This window comes from Leptosomus discolor, chromosome 3 (genome assembly GCF_034619465.1).
Source record: "Leptosomus discolor isolate bLepDis1 chromosome 3, bLepDis1.hap2, whole genome shotgun sequence".
NCBI classification, from domain to species: Eukaryota; Metazoa; Chordata; class Aves; order Leptosomiformes; family Leptosomidae; genus Leptosomus; species Leptosomus discolor.
The window spans coordinates 85,432,428-85,456,137 of record NC_141393.1 but is presented as its reverse complement, the minus strand read 5'-3'; the positions used below and the strand labels follow the sequence as shown (position 1 = coordinate 85,456,137).

General features: G+C 46.5%; 1 protein-coding gene across 2 annotated transcripts in view; it reads left to right on the top strand.

The window, feature by feature from the left end:
- MIGA1 (mitoguardin 1) overlaps positions 1-19,558 on the top strand; it is a 31,539-nt gene extending 11,981 nt beyond the window's left edge. For both annotated transcript variants that reach the window (XM_086462893.1, XM_009948526.2), the window contains exons 7-15: positions 9,557-9,657; positions 14,187-14,305; positions 14,485-14,557; positions 14,881-14,967; positions 15,091-15,189; positions 15,521-15,655; positions 17,084-17,137; positions 18,890-19,006; positions 19,340-19,558. In XM_086462893.1, the coding sequence (XP_086319019.1) occupies positions 9,557-9,657; positions 14,187-14,305; positions 14,485-14,557; positions 14,881-14,967; positions 15,091-15,189; positions 15,521-15,655; positions 17,084-17,137; positions 18,890-19,006; positions 19,340-19,558 (1,004 nt within the window). The remainder of the gene's footprint in view (positions 1-9,556; positions 9,658-14,186; positions 14,306-14,484; positions 14,558-14,880; positions 14,968-15,090; positions 15,190-15,520; positions 15,656-17,083; positions 17,138-18,889; positions 19,007-19,339) is intronic.
- Positions 19,559-23,710: the final 4,152 nt, after the last annotated feature.

The following is a 23,710-nucleotide window of genomic DNA, read 5'->3' as shown; positions in this document are numbered from 1 at the left end:
AGCAGTGCTGTATGGAATAAGAGGAAACAGCCTTCCAAAGGCAGGGAGTCGTGCTTTATTTTTTCCCCCCCTCCCCTCGCATGTTCTTGTGGTATATTCTTAACAAGTTATGCTTTACAAATTCTTTTTCTTACTAAAAAGGGTATATATACACTCAACTTCTATGTGTTTATATACCTTGTGAGTATAAATGTTCCAGAGGCAGGAAAAAATCAAACCAGACAGATGGCAAGTCGTGAGGGTGGGATAAGTGTTTATTTTTCTGGCTGGAGCGTCGCAGTGTGAGGTTATATAAAGTGATGATCAAGAGCATGTTTTGGCCCATAGGGCTAATTCCTGCCTTGGAACTTCTACTAAACCAATTTATTCTTGCGTTAAAGTCTGTTTGTGAGAGGCTTGTCTGAAATGTTCTTGGGCAAAATGAAGAAAGGAGAGCCAGAATGGGCTGGGGGAGATACAGACAGCAATAGGGGAGAGTTTGAAAAGACTTCAAAGGTAATCAGCTCTCTTAGCCTGGTAGCTTAATCTTGAACATGCAGAAACAACATTTTGAGCTTTTCCCATTGCTTTTGAGCACAAAATCAAAATGGAATATTGACAGAATCGTGTAAAATCAGCAAACGTAGCGCTCTGCTAGCGTTGCTTTATTAATTCAGCAGTTCAGTTAGGACTAGGATAGATAACTTCTGCCTGCAATTTATTTTCAAGGGCTGCAGAGGAAAATTGTGTCTGTGGGCACACATGCAAAAGCTAACAACTTTTCTGAACCAATATGTCTACTGTGTTTAAATCTTGCTGCTGTTTAAGTCACAGGTACTGACCCGTCAGCCTGGCGTAGATGGCTGTAGCGTGTCCACATAGCACAGTCTTCACCGACTGCTGTTGACTGGCTTGTCGTTTAGCACTAGCCATGCCCCATCGCTACAGCATCGTTTGGGGGGGGGGGTGTGTGTTAATTGTTTACCTTATAGCTGGGAGGCTCAAGTAGCTTGTGTAAGCACTTCATTCCTTGCCATGTCTTACAATTTTCTTAAACTTTTCTTTCAGCTTGAAATGTTTCAAAGTTGAAACTATATGTAGGAGTAAATCCATTTTTGTGGAAACTTACAGGAAAAGGTTTCTGTAAACAATAACAGCGGAGGGAATAAAATTTACTATGTATGTGTCACTTTTTCCTCACACATGTATTTATTTGGTTAATTACAAAAACTGTTACAAAAAGTTAACTGGGTTTGAGAGGTGTTTTGTTTCCCTTTTGATGGCTCAAGTTAAACCTTTTTTTTTTTTTTTTAATAAATTGCTGTCAATTCTCTAATTCTGTGGGATATCTGGTCTGTGCACTATGTCCCACCTTACCTAGTAATCCTGTTTGTAGCAAAGTGGTGTGGTGTAGCTGATTCAAGAGCACATGTCGGTCACACCAGGCTTTATTCTCTCTCTACTGCTATTTAAAGCTGCCCTTGTCCTACAAGCAGATATGCTGCAAGTATTTAAAGGTGAACATATATGTATTTCCAGATGGCTTGAATAATACACAATGTACACAATTTAGGCTTTGCTTTATTTTACCTTAATTTAGCACAGATAACTAATGCATTGACTAGAGAGCAGCTTTGACTGCGTCTGTTTGAGTCGCTGCTAATCAGTAAGGTAGGAAGCTGTCTCCCAGGGTCAGGTTGCGCCAATCATTACTTACATTATGGTTCAAGTATTAATATGTTGTTACTTATGCATTTAGTACCTTATGTTATTGATTAGGTTTTTTTAATTTAGGTTTGGTAACTGGGGTTATTTAGTAAACAAAGTCCAGAGGAAGAGCTCTTCATTCAGTGCAGCTTTTTAAGGATTCTTATCTCATTCTTTCCTCCTCACAGGGGCAAGTGGAATGCGAGGGGGCCCCAGTCAGTAAGGCACTTAAGATATTCTCCGAGTCTCACTGTTTAAAGTTAAGCATGTGTCTTGCTGATTTAGGTTCTTAACCTGTATGCTGTGTGCAGCTGGGTGTGCAGAAGCCGGTCACGTTCCCGAGCAGTTTCACTGAAGTCTGCAGAATCCTGTAAGACAGCTCTGCCCTAGGAGTCAAGGGAAGATGAGGGTTATTTCGCTGTCCCTGCAGAGTTCGCCTGTGTCAGATAAGCTAGAGTCTCTATTCTGAACCCAGAACCCCTATGTCAGCCCAAATCAAATATACGTATTTGTGTCTTTTGGTGCTGATTTCACTGAGGATCACCAGCTATATCATTGGTTCTGTCTTTCTGTCTTTCTGTCAATTCTGGGGCTAGAAAGGTATCGATCTTTATTTTCTGATACCGACTTTGTGCATGTAAGTGGAATTACCAACTGCTAGACAGTGTATTTTTCTTTTGGTGGAAGAACAAGTGAATACGTGGGTTCCTTTTGTCAGTCTGTCTCGCTTGCTTTGAAATGTCAACATCCCTGAAGCATAATACACTGGCTACAGAAAAACCTTCCCAGCAAATCTTGTGTTTAAAATCTTACTTTGAAGAGAACATGTTGGCTTGTCCCATACCCTTTTTCTGTGTCCAGCAGTAGTCTGTATGCTAACATACTAAACTGTTTCCTCTTTCCTTTTTTTATACAACAAGTGAGGAAACTTTATAAAGCAACAAGTTTCAGGAGCTGGGCAACAGTTGCTGGTTATTCTTGTTCTTTTCCATTGCTGCATGTGCTACTGTCGGCCTTTCTATAAAGAGATGCGTGGTGGGGAAGCCAAGAAGGTGGCAGTGGACTGCCTTGGAAAGAAGCAAGGGATACTGCCAGTACATGTTAAACATCTTGCTTAAGTACCCACAGATTTCACCAGGTTTCCACAGGTGCAGGAGAACTGAGGCCAAGGGATAGGTTCACTTACTTTTGAGGCTCCTCTCTCGAGTCCAGTGAGAGGACTTTTCTAACTAACCTGCTTACAGAGGCCTCTGGCATAGGAAAGGTATTACAGGAGCTAATTCTGGATGTGTAAGCCTCAAAATAACCTTGTACTTCCTTCTGCTGTAGCTGTGACATTGCATTTTGAATCTGCTCTGCATCACAGTGATTTAACGTGCTATCGCACCGAATGTGGCTGAACAGACCATTCCATTGTCACTAGAAAGCGTCTGCAAAAATAGCGGTAGGTTGTGCTTGCTTGTAGGATGTGGAGAACTAAGAAAAGGCAGTGACGTTCGCGTCTGATGACTAAGGTACTGGCAGTCTTCACAGCGCTGCGCTGCAGATCCTCGGTGGACAGCCTACGTTTTAAAATAAGCAGCACTGGAATTCAAACTAGACTTCGCCGTGGACAAGATGATGTGGTGCTTTCTGAGCTAGGGGAGAATGGAGCACCCCTCTGAAGGGGAAACGGCGGGAGCTTTGTGTTGCACGCCCATCTCGATAGACTCTGTCCAGATTAGACAGCTGAGCAAACTTGATTGCCAGATGTTCTCTCTCAAATCAAAGTGCAGAAAATGTTATCTAAACTAGTCATCTTGAAAACAGGGGGTGGTCAGAAATCCTTCTGTAAAAGATAGGGATTTAAACTGTAAATTCAGGGAACAGCCACTGATTTTTGTCTTTGGGATAAAGAAAGGGAGCTGCAGCAAACTGTAACCCTGTGTAGATGTAGAACCTTATAATGTGCAGTTGAAATAATCAAAGTTTACACTTCTGAATAAATGAAAAGCTGTATTGTAGGGAGAGACCTAACAGTGACATGTAGCTTACAGAGGATATACATCTCAGATCTGTTTCAGGGTCATGTGTTGGTCAAGCAGAGAAGTGAACATACCCGTACATTTATTTGGTGTTTGCGAAGCTGATTTCTCAGCTGTCAGTACGTACGATGTGTTAGTTCAGGTTACAAAATACACATTAGATGCTGCTTTATTTTCTTCAAATTCAGATTTCAGCCATCATGTGTGTTCACTCTGCCTCTTCCTTGAGATTTGAATTGCAGAGTTCCTCATGGAGAGGTCTTTCTATTTTGAGGTTCTGCTTTTACGATAAAGCACACCACAATAATTCAGAGTCAGCTTTCACAGGTCACATTCTCTATAACAAAATGATATTTCTAGCCTTTTGGTTATTTCTTTGCTTAAAAAAAAAAGTTTGCAACTATCAGAAAATATTCCAATTTGGTTATCAAATTTATGGGAGAGTTGTTCAGCAGATTTAAACCTTGAAAGAATAATTTGATCTATCACCATTCCAGAATGTCAAAGCTATATAATATTTCATAGTCCTCTTGAGTTATTTAATGTACCTGTGTCTATGGATTACAGGAAATAAATTATATTTAAATTCCTTTCTTAGGTATATTTGATTTTTACTTTGAAACACTAAAACAATTACTTCTGCACGTGCAGTCTGTGCTGTCCTTACCTTTGCTAGAGGAGAGCATTCCAGGTGCTTGATTTTACTGTTCTAAGAGCAGTAGCTGTGTTGTTTGTTTTATACGTCGTTATTACTTTATATTTTTATTATCTATCTATATTATTTTATGCATCACTTACACGTGGTGCTCAGCAGATAATATAACTTCATGGACAAAGTCAAGTATCTTAAAGGTTTGACAATAACCAAATTATTACAAACATCGCAAAAATTGCTATTATTTCTTTCCAAAGTATGTGGAAAGTCTCTTGACGATTATAAGGTTATTTTAGGCAAGTTGCATCTTTTTCCAGATGACAAATGTTGCAAATCAGTACATCTCAGGTGGATTTTATTGCTTATGTGTGTAAACTTAATGGATTGTGCTGTTCGATTTTTATGTGCGTTCCCTACTAATTTATATTTAAGCATGAAGAATCCATTACTCTTATCTCTACGGATGCTTTTAATTCAGCTTTTAATCAGCTGGACTCTGTTTGTCTTAAGAGAAACATCGAAGTAATGAATACAGAACACGGCGTGAATGAAGAACACCTCGTGTTTTGCATAAGGATGATGAGGTGAGCGTGCGGTGTGTTGGAGGATGGGCCCCTCCCTACCTGTGTGAGAGCGGTGCAGCGGCAGGCCTTGGTGTGCACGCCCTGCGCCATTCTTGGCTCGCCTGTTTTAACCAGCAGCTGCACGGCCCAGTCGTCAGCAGGTGCCGTCTGAAGGTTGGGATAGTTTTCTTTTATAAATACGACATAAAAACTCGCCGCTTTCTGGGTGCGTGCGGTGAGACTGCAGGTGAGACACAAGTAGCTGCTTGGTAGGACTGATGATTTCTTAATGAAGGTTCAGTCAGCGCTCTCAGAGTAAATAAAGCTGCTTTTGGACGCTTCGGCGACAGTGGTGACACACCGCTGTGCCGCCTGTGACGAGCTAGAAGACTGTGTCGCGTCCTCCTGAACCTGGACTGTGTAGTAATTCGTGTGCCTGCGCTCCCCGGCCTCGATGGCTGCGCTGGGGCGCAGGGCCCGCAGCGGAGGGCCCGACCCGTCCTGCGCAGCGCTGGCAGGCGCTGGGGCCCCCAGCGCTGGGGCTGCCCTGCCCTTTCACAGGCAGATTCTCCTCTTCGCAGCCTGTCGAGTCTCTCCGCTCGCTTTCGCGCTCGTGGCGAGTCCCTGCACGGACGTCCCACTGAAGTGGGAGGGCTGGGGAGGACAGGAGGCTGTGCTGCAGCGGTGGCACTCGGAACTAAATGCCTTGGCTCCCAGTGAGTTCCTCACCGGTGGGTGAGTGCTTTCCCTTTTTGACTGCTGCACCCAAGTGCCGGCCTCACTCGGGAACTCATGCCGTCTTTCATTCAGGGTTGGAGGAAAGATGACGTATAAACAGTTTTCAGAATTCGAAAACCTTGTGTGAAGGTGAATACTTCCCAGCTGAATGCTGAAAGTTGTGTGCCATTCCACCTCTACGGCCAGGTTTTGCTCAGAGGGTTCAGAGGTTGGTTTTGTGGCCTGTCTTACCGCAGGAACCTGCCAGAGCGAAGACAAATAGGTGGTGTCGGTGAGTACTCTGTGAACAGACGTGACAGTCGCTTTGTTCTCGTTTGGGTGGGTTTAGTTTGCTCAGTTTCAATTGGAGAGTTGTTTGCAAAATCTTACAGAGCTAGGATTAACTTCCCCAGCTTTAGCAATACCCCGTATTTTTCCATTTTTTTTTAATATCCCTGATCTGACTTTAGAACCACATACATGCTTTAAGGCGCTGCAGCCAAGAGCCTCGATGGCAGTCACTGCCGTCAGTATCGCCTCTGAACCGCGGCTTCGTCCTCTCTACAGATGTCGGCGAACCCGGGAGAGCTCCTGGCCTCTCAAAGGAGCGCCGTGTACGTGGGGCTCGCCGGCTGGTGCTGGTCCTTCCCCAGGGCCCGTGGGGCTCGCCGGCTGGTGCTGGTCCTTCCCCAGGGCCCGTGGGGCTCGCCGGCTGGTGCTGGTCCTTCCCCAGGGCCCGTGGGGCTCGCCGGCTGGTGCTGGTCCTTCCCCAGGGCCCGTGGGGCTCGCCGGCTGGTGCTGGTCCTTCCCCAGGGCCCGTGGGGCTCGCCGGCTGGTGCTGGTCCTTCCCCAGGGCCCGTGGGGCTCGCCGGCTGGTGCTGGTCCTTCCCCAGGGCCCGTGGGGCTCGCCGGCTGGTGCTGGTCCTTCCCCAGGGCCCGTGGGGCTCGCCGGCTGGTGCTGGTCCTTCCCCAGGGCCCGTGGGGCTCGCCGGCTGGTGCTGGTCCTTCCCCAGGGCCCGTGGGGCTCGCCGGCTGGTGCTGGTCCTTCCCCAGGGCGGCGGCAGTCACCAGCGTTGGGCTCCTCCTGCAGCTGCTCATTCCAGGAGCTGCGTTGTGCTGCGGCTCTCTTCTCTCGTGTTCTTGTGTCTGAGAATGTTCTCCTGGTGCTTGCACGGTATGTGCTCCAGCTGTAGCTTAGTTTTCACCCGGATGTTTCCGTAGTAGCGTGCTCCCTGCGCAGCGTGGGTGTTGGTGAGCACCTGCTTGGCTAAGGGTATTTCAGGGTATTGGGGGGGATGGCCAGAAAGTGCTGACAAGGCTGTTCTGGGTTCTCTGGGGAGGCTGTGCTTTGTATGCACGTACCACTTGGCAAGGGTACTATTTCACTCGGCATTACCAACCTTTTTTTAATCAAATTTTTTTGGTGATAAAATGCAAATTTTGTGCCTTTTTTTGTAGCCATGAGAATTTTCACAGTGTATCAGTGAAAACACATATTCCATATTCAACTGACATGTTAGAAACAAACTGCCTAGGTGACAGTTTTATACCCATAATAGAAAACTTGGAATTATGACTTCTTCAGCAAACATAGATGTATTCAAAATCTTATTATCACTAGAGCTTCATGTAGTCTGTAGCAGGCTGGTTGCAAACCCTACGGAAGAACTCCTCATCCTGTGGTATTCTAGGCTGGAAATTCTGTGGTTCCTTCATTTACACCAATTATTTTGCTTATATGCAGGCTAAATTTCAGTTAAATACCATTATTCCCATTTATATGTAGCCAGTCACATAGCCCAGTGTTAAATCCTTCCGTGGCAGTTTGGGGCTGGGTGTTGTGACTGCGCTATACACCCGCAGGTAACAGTGCAGGAGTTGTCAGGCAGTATCCAGAGGGTTCGAGTCGTCAGTCCGCGGTGCAGCGGGGACTTCCCTGGGGGGTGGTGGAGCGTTGTCGGGCTGTGGGCAGGCTGACACACAAGACTGTCGGCAGCTGCGCCGCCTGTACGCCAGAGCTGGGTCCTCACCTGAACATCTTCCTGAAGCCGTCCCTAAGACCTGTGTCGGCATGGCCCGTGCTTACCCTTGTGGGAGCTGGGGGCTTGCGTTGCTGCTGGTGAACAGAGCTGGTCACACCTCACCGAGTGGGTGTTGCGTGTTGCCCACAGACTGGGAGGGTCAGGAAAATAGTTTATTTGGATTGTGCTTGAACCAGGTGCTGGAGAGCATTTCTAACTGTGAGATGTAGGAACTTGTTTTAATTGCAGATTTCTTATGGAAAACAACATAGCCAAAAGGGGAGCTTCAGTGGAAAGACCTGCAACCAGGCTGTGCCTCCCTGTACTACCCTGTGTCTAACAGTAGTACTGCAGTTTCAGCAACTGCTTCTGTGAAGGAGTGGTACTAGAAAAGCACTTAATGTAATACTAGAAGGGGATTAATGCAAATTGTGAGCCAGAAATAAGAAGGAAACATCATGTTACCCATCTCCTCTTATCAGAGCTCAAGCAAATGCTTTACAAACCACAGTTTGGTTTTCTGTTCCAGCTCTGCAGATTCCAGTAGGTGGTGGTTTCTCAACCAGCTTGGATGCTGCTGTACTTTTCCTCTTGGTTTTCTGAGGTCAAAAGAAAGAACAAACTAAGAATGATCTGAAAAACTTATAGGAACCATATGAATATTGGTAAGGTTGTGATTACAAGTAGGAATCCGCCTAACTCAATCTAGTAAAATCTTTATCCAAACTTTTGATAACTTTTTCCCTCAGTGAATAGTCTCAAAGACATATTTATTGTTACTTGCAATTTTTGAGCTGTGGTTCCAAGTCTGTAACTAATAAAACCATAACAACCACCGAAATAATGGTTAAGTTATGTGGATTTGTAGCACTTCAATTGATGAGTAAACTGTTCCGCTGTATTGGCGTTGGGCCACTTTGCTGGGTAATAGTGTTTTTATGAAGTATTGCCATAGCAACAGAGCTGGAAGACATGGGGTAGCTGGTTGCTCCTGACTGTTGGAAATAAAACAGAGTTTTAGCAACACGTGTGTAATGTCTGAAGGTGAAGTAACCCAAAATAAATGCCAGTGCTCTGCTGATATGTAGTATGGGACGCACCAAGCCAAAGCCTGACTGACTGACTTTTGGGTTTAATCCTTCTGTGAAAGTGTTTCTGTATGGTGAAAACAACACCATCTATGCTAGTTGTGTGGGTCACAGTTGAAACCTGAGAGTGAAATAGAGGAAAACTGAGAGAAACTGTATTGCAGGTGATCTTAAGCAAAAAATACCAGTTATTTTAAAGGCTGTATTTTAGTACTATAGGAAATGCTTCTGGATGTGTTATTTCAGTGGAAAAACGTTTTGGGGAAAGAGGATCCAGTGAGGATTAAAAGCTTCACTCGCTCTCCTGAAGAACCAGCAAGTGAAAAAGGCATGAGAAGTAGAAAATGGAATTAATTCAAGTGAAACTGAAACCTGTTTTTTATTAATGGACTCTTATTTAGAACAGTGTTTCTTAGTTACTGAAACAGAGCACTTGTTATACAAGAGCACAGCCACGTTAAAAACCTAACAGAGCGTTTAGATCGATGTAGCAAAGTAGTATCTTTAGAGAGAGTGAGCTTCAGAGGTCTATCAAAGAAAAGACAAAACCCCTGGGGAAATGTTATTTTGGTCTCTCTGTTCATTGCAGATGAGATTTGTAAGTCCACTCTGAAGACAGAGATATACAGTCACCTTTATGTATGTTAGCGGGCCGTAGGAGAATTGGCTGTCGCAGCAGTACAATGTTGTGCCTTCCAAATGCAGTGCTGCAGCAAAGTATACACGAAACACCCTTTCAAGACTTAAATGGAACTTTCTGGTACTCTAATAATCAGTTGTTTGGTTTTTTTCTATTTTAAAGATAAAAGTACAGACGTTACTGTAAAGGATAATACGGATGATTTCTGCCTTCGAGATACATTAAGCATTGCATCAACGGACTCCTTTGTTTCCACAGCTGAGGTAAGACTCTTAGAGATTGCTTCTTTAAAGATGCATTGATCTATTTGAAGAGTGAACAGAAGAATCTTTGGGTTTTGCTAATTATTGTAAGCAAAATGTATTTCTCTTACAGGGAAAAAAGCAGCTTTCCTTGCTAAGTTGTAACTAGCTTCCTAGCAGGTCAGGTAATGAAGCTGGGATCAATTTGCTTATTATCTTTTTTTGTGGTGCACTGGCAGGATGTTTCCGCAACTCCTCCTAAAAAGAAGTTGCTTTTGAAAAATACATGAGAATTTCATGAGCTAAGAAGCACAATCAGCTGAAGCTGTAGTAGTTCCTTTCACTGTGAATTGAATTATTCAGTTCTTTTTTTTTTTTTTTTTTTTTTGGTTGGTTGGTTGTTTTTTTCCCCCTATTCCCTTACCATAATATAAAGACCTGTGACAAAGGCTTTGGTTGTCTTGGTGTGTTTTTGAAGAGGCAATGATGAGAAAGCGACTGCTACCTAGTTTAGTATGTTCCATTCACAATATAATACATTTCATGTAATTTTCCCAAATCTTCTTGGATAAGGCCACAAAGGGTAGATAAACAAATAATCTCGGGATAACAGGGCATTGTCTGTTAGCTGAAATATGCTACAGCTCCCTTGGAATATTTGAAAGAATTTTATGTGCGGTGGCAGCATTATTTGCGTGAGGAGTATCTGCTTTCATAGTCTCTCAGGAGCTGAAGTGACCTTGAGTAGCACTCTTCTCCAAATTGCGGGAGCAGGCAGTTGGTCCGGTAGATCCAGGCTGCGTTAGGTGTTGCTATCGCAGATGCAGTTCAGCCAAGCTGCTAAACTCGGGCGGTTGTGACCAGAGAGAAGCGCACACACACGTTCTCTGCAGTGATCGTCTTGGCTGTCTGTTGCGTGGTTTGCTTTGCCGTAACAGTCACTGGGTTTAGGAGTTAACGTTAAATGGTGATTACCTGGATTTAGCAGCTCACCTGAAGTTGTGATGGCAGGCCCCGCATTCGTTCCTAGCTTGGTTGCATCTGTGGAGACTGGCTACCCGTTCCTGTTACTTGGACAAGACCGCCGTTCAGGCTTGCTTCAACCCTGTCAGCTCTTGAGTGGAGGCATAAACGATTACAGTCTGTACACTTCGTATCTTTTTTTCTTCATAATCTGTCCTAGTGAAGATGGGAACAATCAATTATGCTCACTTGTATTGCTTGGCTTAAAAAAACCAACCCCAAACCTCAGGCTGTATCACGCCAGTGGAATAACCATCCTATCCTGAAGCTAAATTGTCTCAGTATTTGCTAAAGAGATGTTTGAGTGAAAACTGGCAATGGAATTGTCTTTACATACCCCGAAAATGTTCTCCACACTTTGATACCTCAAAGCCACTTCTGTCATCCCTTCCTGTCCGGCTGTTCTAGCCTTTGAGATAGAACAAGCTCTCTGATCTGCTTTCTCAGATTTTACTGAAGAATCCATTAAAACTTTCAGCTGATGGAAGGAGTCCTGAAGATTAACAAAGCCATAGACAATCTGAAGTTTGTTGGTCAAACCAGAGCACCATCAAAATTCTGGATTAAATATGAGCCATTAGGCTTAAACTACAGGGCCAGTTAGTTCTCCAGTAGTAGCTACTGGGGCACCACTGTGTGGTGGTGGTGCAGGTAAAATAAAGCTGTGAATTGGTGTTACCTTGATGTAAAGTTTTGTGCATCTTCTGGGGGAAAAAATGCTTCAAATTGCTGCAGTTCCTTGCAGTACTAACGAGAAGGAGTGGTAACTATTTGCCAGTGTATTTCAGCTGCTAGTAGAGAACAGTAGTTGCTTTGATGTAACTGGGTTAGAATTGACATACCAGATTTTTTTTTTTATTGCAGACGTGATGATGTCTGGTAGCTGCTGCTTGCTTATCTTCTTCTTTCTTTTTTTTAAATTTTTTTTTATTCTTGCACTTGCAAAAAAGTGGAATGTTTCAGACTAGGAGATCTGAGGCTTTTCCAGCTTTGCATTTGTCTCAGCTAATGGGCCAATAGGCAGTTGTTCTTTCATCCTGCGCTCCGCGATTGCAGTTACAGTTCCAATAACTATCCTAAACTCTGTGTGTTGACAGAATTGTTTAGGAAAGCTGTTAAATCTGAAATTTGTCTATGTGTATATACTGCTGTGTGGTTGGTTTTGTTGTTTGTTTTTTTTTTTCCCGACTGGAATCATTAGCAACTTCCCCTTCTGTGGTATTACAGAGTAGCAGCACTTTTTGCGGTCGTATCATGCTGCAATCTGTATGTTAACAGTCATTCACCTCCCTTCTACATTGCATCCTGTCCCTGGAGGTGGTTTTGAAGGCTGGAAGCTATTCTCATATTTCAGTGCTGACACACACTGTCAAGTCAAGTTTAGTTCGCTGCCCCCAGGAGAGATAACAGCAACGACACAGGGAGTGCTAACCAAGACCTAGATGGATGTTTTGACGGAGATCAGTAGGGATGCTGCTTAGGAGGCAACAAGAATGTGGTGCCGTGCTCCGTTAGGACAAAACGTAGGAAGATGGCGTTCGAGAACAGAACTGTACAGAACTGGGACAGCTGGCAGAGGTTAAATCACGTGTCCTTTCGATGAGCTCTGCAGGGTAGCAGCAGGGTATGCCAAAGCTTTGCCTTGCGAGTGGCTGGGAATCAAGAGGATGCTGAGCATCGTGCACTTGATGACTTCTCGGAGGGAACTGTGCCAGTCTGGACACCTGTGATGCACAGGGGCCCGGATTCTCACAGAGGTGATGGGGATGGGAACTGTCTGGCCCGAGGCCCGGCCAGACTTCAGCTGCTGAACACAGAAGGCGCTCGGAAGCGCTGCAGAAGGGGCAGTGAGCACAACCCTTTGCCCTAATGAAGTTGTTGCTCCTATATGCTGTGATAAGTAATGGTGTTTTCCTCCCTCTTTGAGACAGTCTGCCATCAGCTTGTGTTTATGAGGCTTGGTAACCTTTTCATATTCTTGCTGTCTCACCTACTGTGGGACCAATAAAGCTACCACCTTTGGCAAGACTACGGCAGTGAGTGCCAGATGAAGGTCTCCACCCTCTTTCCTGGCTGCTTTTCCATCTTTCCAGTAGAAGCTCCGTGCTGCTCTCCCTGACAGCGAGCTTTGTTGCTGCCTCTCCCTTGTCAGTGCACCTGCATTTATCGTGTCTTCTCTTCATACCTTGACTAGAGCCGAATGTGCACTTCTATTGCCAAGTAAACTTTGCTTTCTTCATTAAACTGTTAACTAAGTCCAAGGCTCAGGAGATTTTTTTAGACTTGTGAATAAAGCCTCAGCTGCTCTTCTTTATCAGTAATTCCTTTACTAAGGTTGTCTTTTCCCCAGGTCAAACCTACTAAAACAAAACAGTGCAGGAAGGAGCAGGCTTTGACAACAGGGAAAGAACACCGGTGTCCTTATGCCTGTAACTATCTGTATATTGATTTCTTACATCTGAAAGACATCAGTACATTCCTGTTTCTTCCAGTTGCTTAAACTATTCCTTCCTATATGTTTTCACATATATTTTCAATTAAAAGCTGTGTGGCTTCCTTTGCTTAATAAGAACATAAATTTTCAGGTGGGCTTTTTGAATTAGCGAATGCAAAACCATTTGGTACTGTGGTTAATACTGATAAATTGGAATAAAATCTGTGGTCTTAGTAGCTGTAAATCTTCCTTAGGAAGTCAGCTCATTCTGCTCCGTTCTTCCAAGCAAAACAACTGATAAACAAATAACATGCTCGAAAGTATTTCCATTTTAAAAGGTAGATGAATTCTGAAAGCGTACATTACTCATTTAGGTATAACAGCTTGTTGACGTTAAAACTTTCATTCCTTCACTTATTCCCTGGCTATCGTCTCGTCGCTCGAGTCCACACTGTTTTGTGGATTAAATACAACATCCTGTAAGCAGGAGTTCTCTGTATTACTTATGTGCTTTGATTTCTTAATTTTGTTTTTCTTGCTCTAAAAATGTCTAGGAGTTCACGTTAATTTATGTGATAACCACAGGATTAAAACTGCTCACCATGAAAACCTTTTTGGGAGCCTGTAGGGACATGCTGGGTGCCCGTGCTCCCTGCAGTGGGCCCTGGTAACTAGCAGACACTCTCCAGCGAAGCAGAAACGGGTGGGAGGATGCTGCTGCTCCCAGCTTCGTAAGGATTGGTGTGATGCGATCCTTTGTGTCCTCACAGCCATGGTTTTTAGCAGCTTTGAGACCTATTAGGTTTAACTAGGCAAATTAAAAACAAAACTGATCTGCCTCCGTTGTATTAATTAAACTTTAGAAACCTGAAACCGTAGCTTTCGGGCTGTAAGAGCTGTGAAGTGACGATCTTGTTAATGCTGTGGCGTTTCCCTGGTGTTACCGCTTGAGTGTTGCCCCTTTGGTTTAAGCAGGTGCAGGAAAGGATTCAGTTTTCAATAGAACATCAGGAAAACTACTTTACTTTGTTTTCCCTTTCCAAAAAGGGTGTTAGCAAGTTCTTTAATGAACTTCAAAATTGTTTTTTTTCAGCTTACAGAGCACAGAGAGATTCGCAATACGTATGGTCTGGATTCCCTTTGCCGTTGCCCGTTGTATGAAGAAGCTATGCACTTGGCAGAAGAAGGCAAAATTTATTCACGGGTGTTAAGGTATTGATGTCTACCTAATTATTTCTGAGAAAAGTGAGAATTAAAGTTAAATATTCTATTTAGAACTCATTTTCTAGAAGTTACTTGCATGAGGTATTTTTTCCTAGGAATTAGACTTTGTTGGATTTTCTCATGCTTCTATTTTAAATGGCCTGTGAAAACTTTTCTGTTTTATATAGGACTGAAATGTTTGAATGTCTGGGAGACAGTGACTTCCTTGCCAAGCTCCATTGCATTCGACAAGCTTTTCAGGTGAATAGTAAGGGGAGTGATCTGTCTGTCCCGTTGGGTGGCACTGAAGCTCTCGGCGCACTACCTGTGTGAGCACTTCAGTACCATCCTCTGTAATTAAGTATTTTCTTGTTGCTGTTACATTCCTGTAATTCTGAAATGGGACACACTTGCAGACGAGTCCGAGTTTTGTGGTTACCTTTGGAACCGTAGCGCCTAAGGCTGGCTAGGGACGTGCCTGCTACACTAGCGGTTATAATTATATTAAATTTGACTGACGTGTTGAAGGTCACTTCGTACAACCTGTGAGTGAATATGTCTGTATTTTCTGAAACCTTTTCCAGGTAATTCTTTCAGAAACAGCAAACAGAATATTTCTTGCTGAAAGTGGAAGAAAAATTTTGTCTGCTTTAATTGTGAGAGCACGGAAGGTAAAAGCCTTTTCTAACTCATGTTTTATTGTTAATGAAACTTCGACCAGCGTTCACTTTCCAGTCTAAGTAAACCATCTCTCTTGTGAAGTTTGCTTGATACTCCTTGCTGTTACTTTACAGAATCCAAAGAAATTTGAAGATGTCTTTGACGAAATGATATATTTTTTGGAACAAACAGATCACTGGGATAATACTGAAATGGAACTGGCTGCTAGAGGAGTGAGTCTGAATTTCTGAGAAGTGCTTTCACCCTTATTATGCAAACCCTAGCATCTAAAAATAAGTTTTTACAGTTCAGAGTTGTGGGAAAGGCAGTTCTTTTTTGTTTACGTTGCTGGTTTAGAGAAATGGCATCCGCCGCTGCAGTTCAGTACCGGGAAGCATGTAATAATTTTTTAACTTTCCTTCGCTACTGACAAAGGATCTTCAATGTTTGTCAAAACCAACTGTAAATCTGCATGTTCATACAGAGTTAGAGTATGGTGTGTGCTGAATTCTGCTGCTGAAAGAGGAACTGGGTTACATAAATCTTTGTTCTGGTTTAATACAGGTGAAAAACCTGAATTTTTACGATGTTGTCCTGGACTTCATATTAATGGATTCGTTTGAAGATTTAGAAAATCCGCCGATATCTATACAGAATGTAGTGAATAACCGCTGGCTAAATTCGTCTTTTAAAGAAACAGTGAGTATTTCTGTGTCATTTTCATAATGGTTGTTCTGCGGTGTGTCACAGTAAGTGGAGGGTGTGACATCGGTGTGAGCGTTCAGTTGTAGAATTTCTGCATATGCCGAAAGTGTTCTTCTGGCGACCTGTGCTTTGTATCCTGAGAGCAAATGTGAAAACGAGAATAAATCCAGCAACTGCAGGATAAAGACTGTGAATATTGTCCTGATAATAGCATTAATTTCAAAGCAAAGAAACTACACTGTCCTTCACTGTAAAGTCTGATTGAACTGCCGTTATAACTGGGTAGGTACCCGGAATATTCCTCAGAAAAAATAGAGATTGTATTGTCAGGCTTTTCATCAGAGCAGTTTAAAAGGTACAAGTCTGGGCGCAAAATATATGGAACGAGTGCACGTATTGGAGAAAACCCTTTAACTTGTCCCGCAAAGATGCGTGTTCTGTGGGGAAGCAGAGGTTTGGAAGGGCAGCTTCTGTCGGCCCCGTCGTAGCTGGCAGGCACAGCTCTTGGCTCATGTGCGAGCGGTCTGGCCGTAGGGCGCAAAGCTGCGCGCAGACGGGGCGCATCGCCGCAGTGCGGGCGCTCCCGTGTCGGTGCCCTGGGCGCGCTGCCAGCTGCGCCCGTCCGTGTGTCAGAGAGGTCCCAGCTCTGTCACGGCCGGGCTGGGCTGCCCCCCGCGGGGTGGAGCTGCGGCTGGCTCCTCACCCCTTCGCAGCTGTCAACGGCCAGTTCTCCTTCTATTTCGGGCTTCCCATGGAAGTCCTCTCCCTGGAGGGGGAAAAGGGTGACGTGTGCACGTCTGTGTTTGCAGTCACGCGATACCGTTGTGTTCAGTGAGCAGTGCGTTACCTTGCAGTACCGAGGAGGGTGGTTACCAGCTCGGAGGGGAGAGAGCCGAGTACTGGTACCAGTGTGGTGCATTGCACAGGCCCATATTTGGACAAAACTCCTGAGCTGAATCTGAAGCTATTGCAAGAATGTTTTTGCTAAAATGAAAAAGGACATTTCGATGTGTTTGCATGGTACTTAACGTCTGAAATAGTCACTTAAGTCCGAGCGCAGGCTTCCTGTATGAGAGATTGGCCTCGGTTAAACCCAGTGAGTGTTGGACCATGGCAACTCTGAAGAGGGTCAGGGATGCAAAATCGTGTTGGAATTAAACTAAAGAAAGTGTTTCAGAGCCAGACCTGAAAATAACAAATACGAACTACGTATGAAATTAGTTGTTTGTATCAGCTGATATTTTATGGGGTTTTAAACTTTGTGTCATCACAAGAGTGAAATTGAAGAAAATACAAATCCCCAAAATACAGAACTACGGTGTTCTGCAGATTGCTTCTTTTGAGATGAAAAATAATTTCTCTTATAGCAAAGTCATACAGGGGTTTGGGCTTTTTTTTTTTTTTTTTTTTTTTTACACCTAGGCTGTGGCTTCAAGCTGTTGGTCAGTACTGAAGCAGAAAAGACAGCAAATGAAGGTAAGTTGCCTTGCAAATGGTGCGGAGCAGAATTGCTGATTGGTTCCTAAGAACTCGAAGCTCTGTTCTGTAGCTTTGGCAAAATAAATCACGGGTCAGCCCCTAATCCCGCAGACTTGTTGGTTTGCACCAGAGGCTGCTGATTGTAGCCGTTTTGGTCACGGGACCCTAAGACCAGTTTTTTAGCAAAAAGCTGAAAGACTCCCAGCTCAGTTTCGGTCCAGTCAGTGGTAGCGCTAGTTCCTCCTGCTTGTGGCCCCACAGGCGTACCTCGAGTTTCTGCAGAGCAAGGTTGTTAACCCTGTGTCTCGCCTGCTGGCACTAGGGTCCTCCACCCCATCACCTCCCAGCTCAGTGCAGCTCGGCCCTGCCCCTGTGCCCCGCTGCAGCACCGCCGTCCTCGGCAGCGGCAGGGCGCTGCCGCAGCCGCCCTCCCCCCTTCGGCACCGGCCCTCTCCCTGAAGAAGGGCGGCAGGTTTCCGAGCAGAGCCAGCCGGCAGCTCCTTTCTTCCACCCGGGGAGGGCTTGACTAGACCTCGGAGGCAAACGCCCCGTGGCTGCAGGACAGCCGTGGGCAGCGGGTCGGCGTGCCGCGGGCGAGGGAGCGCGGCTCAAGTGGCAGCGCCGGCGCCTTTCGCGGGCTCTGGGGAGGGCTGCTGACGGCACGCCGGGCTGCTAAGAACGTACTTCGTCGTACAACAAGCTGCTCCCAGTGGCAGCTGGTGTCTTGTAAGAGGTCCTCAGCCGCCGTTACGCCTCAGGATTGGAGGTGCTGGGTCCCTGGGTCAGCATGGTTGGGGATTTTATGTAAATGGATCTCTTCGGCACTTGTGTTGTGTAAAGGGACTGTATCTCCAAAACAGCTGTTACAGTAACCTGTTGCTGTCCTCGCTATTTCAGTGCACAGCCACCTCACTCTAGTTCCTTCGTATATTGAAGTCCCAATAGTTGTAAGCGTGTAAACGCGTGAGTAACTTTACTCCGTGGGACGGGCTTCATCGGTGCTGCTGGAGCCACTCGGAAGCGGGTGGAGTCAAGCACCGTGGAAGCCCTTGCGAGAGAGAGACTAACCGTGTGACAAGGAGGCTGATGAACTTAAATTTACTTATGGACAGTTCTTCATGTGGGATTTTGTGTTCTAATTTATGTTTAATTTTGATTTTTATTATTTTCTAAATTAACCGATGTTTTAAAAATGTAAATATATGAGAATCTAAAGAACCGTGTACATTCGTCTATGCTACGTGAATGTATACTACATTGTATTTTATGAGTGCCCGTAGGTTATAAAAGTAACACCGAGATTGGGCACTCACAGCTGTTTCATCTTTTCTTTAGACTTACAGATGGATTCTTGCAAGGTCTATTTTTTTCCCCACTCAAAACATGCAGTTTGCTTCCTTTTTTGCAAGTTTCAGCTATACATTGTGTATAGGGGCTCGGATGAGGGTAACTGAACATATTTATCTGATCTGTTGTACAGGAGTGTGACTGCTCGTGATCTTTTTGGGCTTATGCCTATTAATCTTAGAATATTTAAAATACAAAGTACCACTGAAGTAAAAACCTTTCCTAAAAAAATCACGAGGCTTGTGTGGGACAGCTGCCCTGTGACTTGAAGGAGCTCAAGGTACCACAGCCCTGAAGCAGGGGGCGGTTTAGGCTTTTCTGAGGACTTTAAATAGAGTTCTGTAATAGAGATTGATGCTAAACTTCCTGTGTAACTTCTCTCTGCGCTTTCTGCATCACTAGGTGCCTGATGGATTTTTTGCACATTTCTATGCTATATGTGAACATATCAGCCCTGTCCTGGCGTGGGGCTTTTTGGGCCCTAGAAATTCCCTGTATGACCTGTGCTGCTTCTTCAAGGTTTGCAACTTTTTTTTTTTGATTACCGCTTCACTTTAAAAAAAAGAAAAAAACCCCAAAAACTTAAAGAAATGAGGATCTTATTTATGGGCATACGTTTGTATTTTCCTAAGATTAAGACTAACAGTAAGAAACCATGAAAAGAAGTATTTTCAGATTAAAGTTTTTTTAAGCCCAGAACTGTTTTGCCAAGTCTGTTTTAGTGCACTTGTGTCTTAGCACCAGGGAATACCTAAAGGGGTGTTTTCAGGACCTGTGTGAAGGAAGGGGCTGGCGTCGCGTGCTTTTTCTGCTTGCAAGTGAACGCGGGTTTTTCTTCTTCTCCCCCACCAGGATCAAGTGCTTTTCTTCCTCAAAGACATTTTTGATTTCGAAAAGGTGAGGTACTCCACGATGGAGAGTTTGGCTGAAGACCTCACGCAGCTGCTGATCCGGCACACCGAGCTGCTGACGGCCTACCTGGGAGCAGACTCGCTGCGGCACGTCGGCGCGTGCGTGAGCGGCCACGGGCCCGTGGTGGCCAGCGGGCTGGTGGAAGCGAAGGCGCAGTAAGTGCGAAGCCCGCGGGGCGGGGAGCGCCCGTGGAGGGGCTCCTCCTGCCCGCCCTTCTCCAGCGCCGACGCCGCCGACGCCGAGCGGGTGCCCGGCCACGCGCCCTGTGGCTGCGCGTGGGGCAGGGCTCGGGGAGGCTGAGCGGGCGCCCGCGGCAGGAGCTGGTGAGCCCGTGGCTGTATATACCCACCCTGAGCTCACAGCTCCGCTGTCACCCTATTTATACTCCGTGTATCCCAAAGCTTTTTTCTGTAACATTTGGGTAAAGTTTATTTATGAAATACTGTACTTTTGCACAGGTAATTTGTAAGTGATGCTGATGGAGTTGTTTTCCGTAAAGGCTCGTAGTACAAGTTGTTTGTTACAGTCTCTGTTCTGTGTCTAAATCTAGAAGGTGTTTCGGCTGGGGTGTGTGCAGCCTCTGACTCGTGCGACTCGTGCAACAGAGTGGTCGCACTCACGGGACGGAACGCGCTGCTGCCGCCCTGAAGCCCCGCTGGTGTGGGTGGAAGCCGTCGCTTTGTGCCACGGGGCAGCAGAACGATGCAGGGACTGCCGGCACCGTGTGGGCAGGGGTGGCTGCCAGGGGCGGCTGCCAGTAGGCATTGGCTGCTTTGTCTTGTTTTGAAACACCTGGGCATCACGCAGGCGTGTGGGGCGCTGGCTTACATTCAGGAAGCCGTGCAAGCTTCGCCAGTTCGTTTGGAACCTGCCCTGTTTCTCAAACGGTTGCTGCTTTACGCGGTGGTGGTGGTAACGCGTAAATACCGTTCTCTGTTCCTATGTAGCATTTCAAAATATATTTTTGAATAAGGATGTGTGATGAGGTTTGTTAATCATGAAGCAGCATCGAAGGCAGTGTGTGTTTGTAAATAAAAGCATTTCCATCTTCCTCCCTCCCGTGTAGGAAGTCAGGTGTGTGTTTAAGGGGCGGTTTAAGCAGTCACGGCCGCCTGCGTGCCACGCAAGGCTGCGGCTCGGGAGTGCTGAGCTTCAGCTGGGAGCACAGCACAGAGAGAAGGCATCAGGGAGCTGGCAGTAACGTTTTTTTCCTGTGCTAGAGGTAATAAATAAGGGTGTTCTATAATCTTTGAATTTCTGTAAACAGACAGTGTTGCACAGTTAGCGGAGGCTCTTAAACCCCACCGACACGGCTTTGCCACACGGAGCCAGCCCACGAGGCTGTGTCCTGGGCCAGCTAGTGCAGAGTGGCTGCAGAGCAACTCCAGACACTCAGATGCTTGGGAAGCAGGTTGTTGGAGTCTAGCGTATCGAAACGAACTTCGGTTAGAAACATTGCACTTCTGTTGCAAACGCCACCCGCAGAGGAGGGCCTGTGGAATTCCACGGGTTTCACTGAGGGTGACATTTTGCTCCTTTGTTGTACTCATTTGGGAAATGCAAAAATGATGAAAATGTGTCATATGACTTGTGTGAATTGCCAACCGATTGTAGTTTGTTTTTAAAAAAAAAAAAAAAAGTAAAAGTATACTTCTGTGTGTAATAAAACAGAAACTGCAACTGCTGCTGTTGGCCTGTTTGCCCCCTCCGAGCTGCCGGGCGTGGCACCGTGCTCCACGCTGTACTCTTTTCTCTGCACATATGTGTTCAATACTGGACTGTGAAGTTGTTTTCACCCATCTCACTTACCTTAAACATACTGATCTGCTCAAAACTATCTGTGTTTTGGCAGCTTTTTGCAAGTCTGAACGGAATTGCGCGGAATGAAGCGTCTTGCTGCGTTCAGAACCCATAGGAATAGCTGGAAGTGGCACAGGACGTATCCCCAGCAAAGGTACTGCCTGGAGGTTGCAGTGCGTCAAAGGAAACCCTCTGCTCTGATAAAGTGATAGGAAGAAAATTGCATCTTAACGTTCCTCACAGAAAACCAGAAATGCACCTTTTCACAGAAGTAAGTGGGATTTGGGTGACTTTTGTATTATTTATAAAAAGCTCTCGAAGAGAGTGCAACGGCATTGCACATGAGACAATAAAAGTTTCCAGATCACTTAAAAGTTGATCTGTTGCAACCGAAAGGGTTTTTTTTAAAGAGCGGAGTGAAAAAGGTCTGATGAAGCACCAAAGTATCTAGAAAATGTCGAAGAACCTGAGAATATCTGGCTTAAACGAATGTGTCCCTTTGAAACAGGAGCACTTCCCTGCGCTCAGAGCTCTCAGAAGTCCGTAGAATGGGGTTGGAAAGTGAACTGGTGTGTTTCCCATCCAAAATCTGAATTGCAGCATCTGGTTGCTGTAAGGCGCCACCAACAAATACTTGGTGCAGAAACAAGGAAGGAAGAAAGGAATAGAGAGAGGGGGAAGGGAGAGAACACGAGAGGGAGAGGGAGGTGTGCAGGCACAGGGGGGGCAGGCTTTGATCCCCCCTGGGTCGTTTTGGGCCTTTCCCCAAAGAGCATTCCCCTATTCTGCCCTTCCTTGCTCTGGAGGCAGCTGCGGTGCTGGGATCCATTCTTGGACGGCCGAGGGCCTGCCCACCCCAGCGGGGAGGTCTGTGGGGGGCATCTGTCGGTGACCAGCCACGGGGCCGGAGGGTTCTGCCAGCCCAGTCTGCCCTGTTGAGAACACAAGGGCTGGGGCCACACCAAAGCAGTGACCAGGTGATGCAATTCTACTCTAGTGAATTCGTGATCAGAGTCAGAGTTCAGTTTATAACCTCTAAACTTTTAAATAGCTTCCAGTGCCGCTTTCAATAAGAATGAGGCAAATTTAAAAGCCATCCCCTTCTGCTGTAACGGTGCTCCTGCGATGAGAAGTGGTGAATGTGTAGGGATTGTATGGGGATCAAATATTTGTAGCATTTGTAATTTAGCTGTAATAATAATCTCACTTCTAATGCGTTCGTAATGATAGTTATACTTCACTTTCATAGCCTTTGGTTTCTACCAAACTAAATGTGTCAAGTCAGCGTGTTTGTGACCTTTCTCTTGCCTAAATAAACTGCAGCTGTGTTTGTTAAATAAAACTGCCCAGTGAAACACCTGTTGCTCATACAACTGTATCTGAAACTTGATTTTGCACAATTCTCGAAATCTAACGCAAAATTATTTAATAGGGCAGGAGTTTTGATACCAGATGGTCACCCTGAAGTTAGAATGACAAAATTTATTATATTAGTGAAAAAAAAAAAAAAAAACGGAACGGGCCTAGCTCTTGAGCAGTCCAGTTTAGCCTGATGTCGTCAGCTTGTTTAATTGACGTCTATTCCATGGTCCGCAGCACGGGGACATTTTCACCACCCGGGCCAGCGACGCACCAAAAAGGCGGATCTTGGCGTTTCCAGTCTCGGACGTCAGAAAGCGGCTCAGCCAGCTGAAGAACCCCCAACCCGGGGATGGCTGTCGCCAGCGGTGCGAGACGGGCAGGGGCGGCTCAGCGGGCGGGTGGCACTGACCACCCCTGACCCTGGCGCAGACGGGACGGTGCCTGTGCCTGTGCCAAGCTCTGGCCTCGTTCCTCGGTTTTTGGAGATGCGTTTTCCCAGGTGCTTCCCCAACCGAACTGCCCCAGCCGCGGAGCGAGGCTTCCTCGTGGGGCGGCACAAAGAGGGACACGGAGAGCACGTCGCGCTGTCCCTTGCTGCTGGGGAGGGCAGCGCAGCGCCGTGACCCGCCCGCCTTCCCGGTGCTGCCCGCGCCGGGGGATGCTCCGTCACCGCCGCCGGCGTGAGGGGGGCGCTGGGGGAAGGTTCCGGCGCTGCCCCCTCGGAGACCAAGGCGGCTGCTGTGGCGGCTGCCCGAGCCCCGGGCCGGCGGGAGGCAGGCAGGGGGCTCCGCCCGGGGAGCCGGGAGCGGGCAGGGGACGCGCTGCTGCCCCGGCTCCGGGCCGTTCCCAGGGGCAGGCGCTGCCCGGGGCCCGCCGGGCCGGGCCCTCCCCGCTCCCTCCGCCAGCTGCCTCGGCGCTATAATTAGCCGGGTGTTCCCCGTGAGCCATCAACCGGCCGCGGACCCGACGGCCGCAGGTGCGGAGCCTCCGCGCTGGCCGGGCGGCAGCAGCAGCTGTGAGTACGGGCCGGCTCCGCGCCGCGGGAAGCCGGGCTGGGTCCTCAGCCGCCGGGGGGGGGGGCGGGTCCCCGGGCCCCCTGCCCGCGGTGGGGACGGGGCGGCCAGGACGGCGGTAGCCGGGGGGCGGCCT